General features: G+C 40.3%; 1 protein-coding gene across 1 annotated transcript in view; it reads right to left on the bottom strand.

The window, feature by feature from the left end:
* Positions 1 to 3497: 3497 nt before the first annotated feature.
* LOC114572893 (kinesin-like protein KIF26A) overlaps positions 3498 to 10059 on the bottom strand; it is a 31991-nt gene continuing 25429 nt past the window's right edge. Inside the window, 1 exon segment of the mRNA XM_028604673.1 lies at positions 3498 to 3830. Coding sequence (XP_028460474.1) covers positions 3625 to 3830 — 206 coding nt within the window. The 3' untranslated portion in view covers positions 3498 to 3624.

Genomic DNA, 10059 nt, shown 5'->3' with positions numbered 1-10059 from the left:
TTTTAATTTAAAGATATTTGCATTACAGTATCCGATGTAAACTTCTCAAAGGGAAAATGATCACCAATAAAGTCTTTAATTACTTTAATACTGAAGAAAAGTCAAACAGAAAACATGAAGCGATGCAGATTCTGCAGAAGACAGAGAGAGAGAGACAGAGAGACAGACAAACAGAGAGAGAGAGAGAGAGAGACAGAGAGAGGACAGAGAGACAGAAAGAGGACAGAGAGACAAACAGAGAGACAGACAGAGACAAAGAGAGAGACAGAGAGAGGACAGAGAGACAGAAAGAGGACAGAGACGGATTATTCATCGTTATCTAAAAGAGAAACCAGAGAAACTGAGTCAGTGTGAAGATAACGCAGTAAGAGGTCTTCTCCTCTCTCGGTTTGTTTCTCCTTTTCTTTACCAAACTTAAAGCTCCTTTGTCTCAAATAAACCAAATATCTTAACTCCTAAATCACATTTTACTCTCTTTGCATAAAGAATATATTAAAAGTTTAAGATCAGCACCATAAAATGTGATAAATAAATAAGGAAAGTAATACTTAAAGTGCCCATATTATAAAAAAAAACAACACTTTTTCTAGTGATTTGGGGAGTTATTTTGTGTCTCTGGTGCTTCCACACACATACACACTTGGAAAACAACCCATCCCTGGTGCTCTGAGTGAGATCTGGTTTCTGAATGTGTCCTGCCTTCAGTCTCCTGGTGAGCTGGTCAAAATCTGTACGGCTTTCTACGTCACTAGCTGAAACGAGCTGGCTAACCTTAGCATGCTAACGCTAGCATGCTACCTCGTTCTCAATAGCAAAGCACTGCTACAACACACACTAGTTCACCCTAATCTCCAAAAGAACTACTTCCATGTGCTCCCTGGTTTAGAAGAAGTCTCCCAGCTGATCCTGCCTTGGAACTGACTGAAGTTGGAGAAACAGCCTTTCTTTTACTGTCTATGGAGCTAGCTGACATGATCTACAATCTGAGCTACTGAGCATGTGCGAGTGCAATCAAAGATAGTACTGAAGAAGAAGAAGAAGAAGAGATGTCTCACTCTGTAGCTAAAACACAGACCTGAACACAGGGTGAAAAGAGGAGCTGCAGCAATGTGCAGTACAACTAAAATATGGTGTTTTTTGATAATTAAACCATGTAAACCTATTCTGATATAACCTTAAAATACAATTATAAATCTGAAGATGAGAAGAATATGGGCGCTTTAAGTTACTAAGTTAGATAATAAATATAAAAAGGCACTTCCAGAGCTTTCAACACATTTTCTTTTTTAAATCTTCAGTATTCTGCTGTGACAGGATGTAAAAACAAAATCCAGAAAAGTTCGATTTCCAAACATGTTGAGTCACAGCCCAGTCTCACGGCAGTTCGTGAAATGGTCACAGGTGTCAAACTCAAGGTCCGCGGGCCAAATATGGCCCTTTTTGCAAATTCTGATCTGGCCCCCATATCAATTTAGGTTCACAATCAATTTTGGCCCACCTAGTTGTTAGTGCGCCAAACCAAAAAACACAGGAAACTGTTTTTTAACTTGCAATTACGTGACACTCAAAGCAGAATTTGGGAAATTTGCCAAATTTGGGACTCAGAAATCCCCCCAGAAGAACCAGAAACAGAGAGTTTGGATATTCAGGGTGTGAAAGAGCTTGTTGTGAGTCAGCTGGGTGGTAGCTTATAGTTAGATGTAAATGTAATCATTGTTTTGCTGGATTTGTTAAATTCTAGGATGGCTTTGGAACTTTTTAGCTCACTTTTTCAGGTGGACCAAACTGTTAGGCTGGTTACACACTGGCTGTGTGGCGTGTCTGTTTATATTTGGGCTATTTGACACGAGCCGCGCCGAATATGCGTGCGTGCTAGAAATAGAACCGACGCCTATTGGTCATACGACACACAAGCGTGTTGGAAGCTTTTCCAGGAAACATAGAATATGAAAAGATGTTTATATGTCATTTTTGACACATATACATATTAATAAATGTTTGAAAGTCTCGAGGTTGTGACATAAATGCAGAGATATGAATGTAATAGTAATAAGGAAATATTCTGGAGCCTATTTTGCCGTCAATACAGCTAAGGTATTTAGTTAAGCTAAGTCTTTGCTGTAATCAGATCAGAATATATTTATGTTTAACATGAAGTATCCTATGGCTTGAATGCATTTTATCAATGGGAAACATCTGCGTCAGACACCTTTCTGGCGTGCAAAGACATATAAAACACCAAAGTGTGTAACCGGCCTAAATGAGAAGACTACATGAGACATGCAATAATTGGGTCAAATATATTTGACTTTTTCGATGATATAAAAGCCTGTCAATAAACTCTCCATGTCTGGCCCTTGGTGTGATTCTCTGTTTCCAGTGTGGCCCTCTGGAAAACTGAGTCTGACACCTGTGGTGTACAGGGACACTTTCATGTCGTTTTTTATTTCGTGTGGTGAGCACGGATTTTAAACTAATGTATTTCAATGGGGAGCGTCTTTCGTGATCACAGCACGACCACGGTAGCGAGAAAAAATCCACGTAGGGAGGTTGTGTCCCGCGGCAGTTCGTGAAATGTTCACGTTCCCATTTCGTGGTGACCACCAAGAAATAAACAGAGAGGGGTAATAAGTTGGTTACAGGGGTGTAAATCAGGTACCGGTGGCAGTAAAAATCAAAAGAACTGTTGGTTTTAACCCTGAAAGACAACACAAGGGTAGCCTGGCTCCACCCTCCTACGTACTTACGTTCAATTTCCATTTCCCTTCAGTACTCTGTCTCTGTATATTCTTGGGTTTTTTCCGGCCAAATTTTCAGCGCACAGAGGGATTGTCTGAGAACGATGGCGTGGATGTTGTGCGCCAGTTTGAGTTGTAGTTCCGGAGAAAGACGCGAGTGAAGCCATTCGGTCCGTTGTGGCAATGCTGCTGAATATCCAGAAGTTAAAGGTCCCATGGCATGAAAAATGTCACTTTATGAGTTTTTTTTAACATTAATATGAGTTCCCCCAGCCTGCCTATGGCCCCCCAGTGGCTAGAAATGGTGATAGGTGTAAACCGAGCCCTGGGTATCCTGCTCTGCTCATTAAATTGAATTTGTATAGTGCTTTTTTCAAGGACTCAAAGTTGCTTATACTGTATTGTGTTTGTGGGATACAGTACAGGCCAAAAGTTTGGACACACCTTCTCATTCAATGCGTTTCCTTTTTATTTTCATGACTATTTACATTGTAGATTCTCACTGAAGGCATCAAAACTATGAATGAACACATATGGAATTATGTACTTAACAAAAAAGTGTGAAATAACTGAAAACATGTCTTATATTTTAGATTCTTCAAAGTAGCCACCCTTTGCTTTTTTTGATAACTCTGCAAACCCTTGGTGTTCTCTCAATGAGCTTCATGAGGTAGTCACCTGAAATGGTTTTACCTTCACAGGTGTGCTTTGTCAGGGTTCATTAGTGGAATTATTTCCCTTTTTAATAAAAAAGTCCAAACTTTTGGCCTGTACTGTATATGTATATATTTTCTTAACAATGTAATAGTTTCCTGGGATGTTTTTGTCTCTTTTTGAATGTTCTGGATGTTTCAGCGGTGACGCACATCCACGCCGGTGTCTCCGCTCACACCTCGACCTCCGGCTGTCCTCGCTGAGCGGCTGTTGCCGTGGCCGCGGAGGTGCTGGCCGTCGTCACGGCGATGTCGAAGCAGGTCTCCATCATGACGCGGGACTTGCAGAGGTCGAGGCAGTCCTGCAGCTCGGCCGTGGCCTGGACCAGAGCCTCCAGGTAGTCCTGGGACTCCCGGTCCAGCGCTGGGTCCACCTCGACTAGAGACACAGGAAGAGAGACATGACATCAGAGTGAGAGGGAGACAGAGAGAGAGAGAGAGGGAGGGAGAAAGAGAGAGAGAGAGAGAAATGGAGAGAGACAGAGAGAGAGGGAGATATTTTTTTCTCCAAATGCTATTAAATTGACTAAAACAACCAAATCCCATGAAAGTAGTGAACTGATTATTTATGTAACTTGTGAAGAGCGTTGGAGGGAACCATCCACGTTATTATTTTTGACGATTTTGTTGAAAATAAACCCAAATTTCTGATATAGAAACTTCTTGAAAATGGGTCAGATGACCCGAGGCCAACAGGAGGTTAATCGTAATCACAGAGAAAGATACAGACTATATCCAGGTCTTTGTCACTTCATCCTACTTATTGTTGTTATTCTATGTTTTTGATGCTTTTCTATAATCTTGTCTTCTCCAACGATCTCCTTTCCAAACACGCCAAATTTTGTTGCTTATTTTCAACATTTTGCTGCTTTTTCTGATGTTTTCGTCACATTCTTTTCATTACCAATAGGGTTGCAAAAATCTGGGGATTTTCAAAGTTGGAAACTTTCCATGGGAATTAACGTGAATTAGTTTTAGTCAATTTTATACCATTTGGAGAATAAACTATTGATAAAAGTACTCCAAAAAAAGCTTGACAATTTTGTTAAAATAAATATTTTAACAGTGACAAAAAATGTTTAAGAACAAGTGACAAGGTTTTTGACGCATTTTCCCAGATTTCCTTCTCACTTTTAAAACTTTAAATTTTTCTGGGTCAAAATTTAAAGTATTTTTTTTCTTTTGGTCCTCAAATAAATACTTTTGTCACCTTATTTCAACATTTGTTACTTTTCCCTGTGTTTTTCAAGCCTTTATAATATTTTTCAAGCTTTTTTTTTAATGTCTTTGTCGATTTCTTCTGCACTTTGAGCAAAGTCTTATTTTTTTTTTCCCACGTTTTTGTTGCTTTTTTCAACATTCTTTAATCATTTTTTCTCCAAATGCTATAAAATAGACCTTTTTTAACGGCACATGTCGTAGTAGGAATATCTTACTGGGACACTTGATGGAACTGAGCCATCGTTAAGGTTATCAATCTCAGCTGTTTTCCTACTATGACAAGTCAACATGTCTGCTGTGATCCAGGTCTTTGCCGCTTTATCCTACTTATTGTTGTTATTCTATGTTTTTGATGCTTTTTCTATAATCTTGTCTGCTCCAACGATCTCCTCTCCAAACACGCCTCGGGGCTGTTTGCTGCAGCGATCTGCTCTTCCTCTTGTTGTTCGGTGACCTGACAGTTTGTCCCGCTGACGGAGAGGAATAACAGAAAGATGTGAGAATAATAATCCTCTTCCTCGGGGCTGTTTGCTCCAAACACGGCCAGCTCTTTGCTTTTGTCGGCAGGATCCAGAAACAGAAGCTTTTTCTTCTCACTTTTTTAACCCTTGAGTGGTCCTCCTGGGTCCAAATTAAGCTGCTTTTAAAACACATCTTTGCTGCTTTTTCTGACGTTTTCGTCACTTTCTTTCCATTACCACGAGGGTTGCACATTTCTGGGAATTTTCAAAGTCGGAAACTTTCCATGGGAATTAAACGGGAATTAACAGGAATTAACGGAAATAAATGGGAATTAATGGGAATTAATTAATTGTTTCAGTCAATTTTATAACATTTAGAGAAAAAACCTAATGATAAAAGTACGTTGAAAAAAGTGACAAAAAAGTGACAAAAGAGAGCCGAGGTTTTGGGCGCTATTTTTTACAAGGTTTTTGATTTCTTCTCACTTTTAAAACTTTAAAACACATTTAAAATATTTTTTTTTCTTTTGGTTGTCAAATAAATACTTTAGTCACTTTACTTCAACATTTGTTCCTTTTCCCTGTGTTTTTCAAGTCTTTATGAGATTTTTAAAGCTTTTTTTTTTATGTCTTCGTCGATTTATTCTGCACTTTGAGCACATTTTTATATTTTTTCACACGTTTTTGTCTTTTTTTTCAACATTCTTTAATCATTTTTTCTCCAAATGTAATGGCAGACATGTGTGTGACACATGTCATAGTAGGAACAGCACAGGTGTATTCAAACCATTACTGATGGCTGCATTCCACTTAGGAGAGGTCCTGGTATTAAACCATTACTGATGGCTACATTCCACTTAGGAGAGGTCCTGGTATTAAACCATTACTGATGGCTGCATTCCACTTAGGAGAGGTCCTGGTATTAAACCATTACTGATGGCTACATTCCACTTAGGAGAGGTCCTGGTATTAAACCATTACTGATGGCTGCATTCCACTTAGGAGAGGTCCTGGTATTAAACCATTACTGATGGCTGCATTCCACTTAGGAGAGGTCCTGGTATTGGGCATGCTGACTCACTGTAATAGCTTACTGGGACACTTGATTCAGCTGTGCTTTTCCTACTATGACAAGTCAACATGTCTGCTGTGACATCAAAAGCAAATCAAATTTCCTTTCTAAGGATAAAAAAAGTGGAACTTGAACTTGTGATCCAGGTTTTTGTCACTTTATCCTACTTATTGTTGTTATTCTATGTTTTTGATGCTTTTCTATAATCTTGTCTGCTCCAACGATCTCGCCTCGGGGCTGTTTGCTGCAGCGATCAGCTGTCCGAACACGGCCAGCTGATTCCTTTTGTTGGCGGGATCCAGAAATAGAAACTTAATGGAGGACGAGGTTTCAACGGGCCGCCGGCAGCACTCAGCAGGAAAAACTCTCTCTGTTTGTCCACTCTCTCTCTCTCCCTCCCTCCTCTCTCTCTGTCTCTCTCTCTCTGTCTCTCTCTCTCTCTCTGTTTGTCCACTCTCTCTCTCTCTCTCTCTCTCTCTCTCTCTCTCTCTCTCTCTGTCTCTCTCTCTCTCTCCCTCCCTCTCTCTCTCTCCCTCCCCTCTCTCTCTCTCTCTCTCTGTGTGTGTTCAGGGTCAGAAGCTGCACTTGTTTGCCTTTTGTGCCGCCGGATGGAAGCAGGAGTGATACGCAGCAGAGAGCACAGACATCACTAGAAATGATGCATACACACACACACACACACACACACACACACACACACACACACACACACACACACACACACACACACACACACATAAGTGTAACATACGCTGAGCGGATGCTCCAACACTTCACTTCCACTATAATGAATGAAAGTTTGCCGTTGCAGCTCCAGACCTTCCTCTGCACATTAGCCAGGCCTCCTCTCTGTCTGATGTTAAAACTCTTCTTAAACCCTCCTCTTTTCTTTGGCTTTTAACACCAGGTAGACTGTTGATCTTATGTGTGCGGACAGGGCATTTTAGTTTTTATTTATTCTATTTATTTAATTTTAACTTTCATTTTTATTGAATTTATCTTCATATTGGGTACCGCTGTGTTTTTATTGTGTTATCTATTTACTCTGTTTTCTCTTTTTGTGCAGCACTTTGGAAACCTTGTGTTTGTTAAAATCGTGCTGTATAAATAAAGTGGATTGGATGGAAACTGGCGACAGAGCGGCGAGTAAATGTTGCATGTGCAGATCCGCTCTTCAGGCGTAAAAACAGGACAGTCTTCTATCTAGATTTTTTTAAGTGAGATGTGTGCAGCCCATTTACACAGAAAGGGATCATAAAGTGTCTATTTCCTTTTAAATCAAACTACCAATAGACGACATAACGACTGTAAGGGTCCTCGCACCCAGCTCAGCACAAAGCCCGACGCAAGTCTCTTTGCTAGTTTAAAACCCCCCAGCACCCACGTTGTTTAAATAACAAATGCACCTGCACCCATCTGTGGCCCATGGGCCTGCTGGTCTTACAGGGAGGTGTGTTCAGGTGCATTCTGGGCCTGCTGGTCTTACAGGGAGGTGTGTTCAGGTGCATTCTGGGCCTGCTGGTCTTACAGGGAGGTGTGTTCAGGTGCATTCTGGGCCTGCTGGTCTTACAGGGAGGTGTGTTCAGGTGCATTCTGGGCCTGCTGGTCTTACAGGGAGGTGTGTTCAGGTGCATTCTGGGCCTGCTGGTCTTACAGGGAGGTGTGTTCAGGTGCATTCTGGGAGTATTGCTATCTTGAAGCAGCAGGAAGTGATCTCACCATTGACCAACAAAAACCTGGTCTAAAGTCAATAACTCAGCATTTCATTGTTATTTTAACAGAGCATTAGTAGAATGCTCCTATAGGCTCGTGCACAGCGTGCGCACACTATGCTTGTTACACACACAGGGGGACACAGCAGCACACACACACACACACACACACACACACACACACACACACACACACACACACACACACACACACACACACACACACACACACACACACACACACACAGAGAGAGACACATGCAGAAGATTACTAATAAAAATATTATCATCATAACAGCAATGCTCCAAGTTCCAAATGCGCCTGGCTTTTAAAGGGAATGGGAGATGATCTCTGATTGGTTGATGAACGGGAGATGATCCCTGATTGGTTGATTGCATGTTACGCCCAAAACACACCTCTGATTAATGAAGACACTAAGGACAACCCTTTAGGACCAGGCTCCCTAAACACAGACACTTTTATCCAGCCGTCAGACTAGTAACAGTGGATTTGGACCCGCCCTCAACACACCTGCACCAGGTGCTTCTTAGATTGTTAAAATAGGACTCTGTAGCTTTAACTGTGTTAATGATGTTGTGTTAGTTGGTGTTTTGGCTGATTTAATGTTAATGTTTATTGACATTTGTTGCTCTCGCTGCTTCCCACGCAGTTCGTCACAGTACGACTCGAGTCCGAGTCCCCATCTCTGCTTTGCGTCAAGCTAGTGATGTGTAAATGAACTAAACAGTCCTTCCAGAAAATATGTGTTGAGTTTTTTTGTGATTGTTTACGAGGCCAAAAATCCTTGATTATGCGGCACGTTTTCTTAAAAAACGCGATGGAATATGCTGTATGATATTTATGCAATTTCATGCGATAAAATTGCGGGAACTTGCAAAAGTTGCGGTTTGATGAAGAAGAGATGATGTTCACGTCATGTAATTACGTCACTTCGTAATGTTCCCATGGCAACAGGGGAAAATGGCTGCTCTTGTATTAAAGTGCCTTTTCAGTTAAGAGCTGTAAACTATGGAATTCATTACCAGCTGACATTAAGGTCATATCGGACTTCAAAAAATTTACTTCCAGCATTAAGTTGTGGCTAAAGGCAAATCAAAATTGTAACCATTTTTAACTATTATTAGTACTATTTTTTTTTATTTTCATTGTGTAGTGAGTGAAGGTGTGTGTGTATGAAGAAATGCCTATGATTTTTCCTTTTAAATTTCATTTTTTTCTTATGTATGTATCTGTTTTATAATGTTCTTAGAAAATGCCCAACCAGGGACAAGAGTTGAGAATTAGCTCTAGCTATGAACTCTATATGCTGCGCATCAGTTACGGGCTTTGTATTGTAACTATGTTTGCTTGTATGGTCCCTGTTAAATAAAAAGATAATAAAAAAATAAAAAAAAGTAAACGCAACATTTTCTGCAACGAAAATGCGGGGATTATGTTATGGTTATGTTGGAACTACCCTTTGGAACCGGTTACCTGGTACACTTAAGACAGTCCAAAGCACTGGCAGTTTTAAACAGGGTTTGAAAGTATAGCTTAGGTGCCAATTGTAGTCATTATCATATCATAGTTTATTGTTATTGTTAAATTGTCTGTATAATACGGATGACATTGATTAATGTATGTTGAATGATTGATGTGTGACCTGCTACTACTTGTACTCTCCCCCTGCCCTTATAGGGACCACAATGGAAATAAGTCTTTGGGCTTTATTGTGTCATCCCTCACTATTTATGTATTTTCAATGTATGACGCTGTATTTAAGTGGTCAAATAAAATCAATCAATCAATCAATCAATGGAATCATGCAAGCCCCGCGCATATTTTTTTTGGGGGGACTTTGGCTGATTATGATAGGTTGGATATTTCAGCCTAAAGGTTTCAGATGTATTTTATATCTTCTATGTAGGGTACTACACAAGAAGGTTAGTCACACTGTCACACAGAGGAATTGGAGCCTCGAATGTGAGAATCTATTAGAAGCATCTGCCATAAAAGGTTCAGATTAAGAGTAAACTGGTCCAACTGAAATAGATATCTTAAGCTGCGTGAGCACAAATAGAGTTTAAAAGGGATTCATGTTGATGTACAGGTTGGTCACCCTTGAGCAGACACGTTTGTAT

The sequence above is a fragment of the Perca flavescens genome, chromosome 18 (genome assembly GCF_004354835.1).
Source record: "Perca flavescens isolate YP-PL-M2 chromosome 18, PFLA_1.0, whole genome shotgun sequence".
Classification (NCBI taxonomy): domain Eukaryota; kingdom Metazoa; phylum Chordata; class Actinopteri; order Perciformes; family Percidae; genus Perca; species Perca flavescens.
Note: the sequence above shows the minus strand (reverse complement) of the source record. Positions and strands in the feature narration are given on the sequence as shown.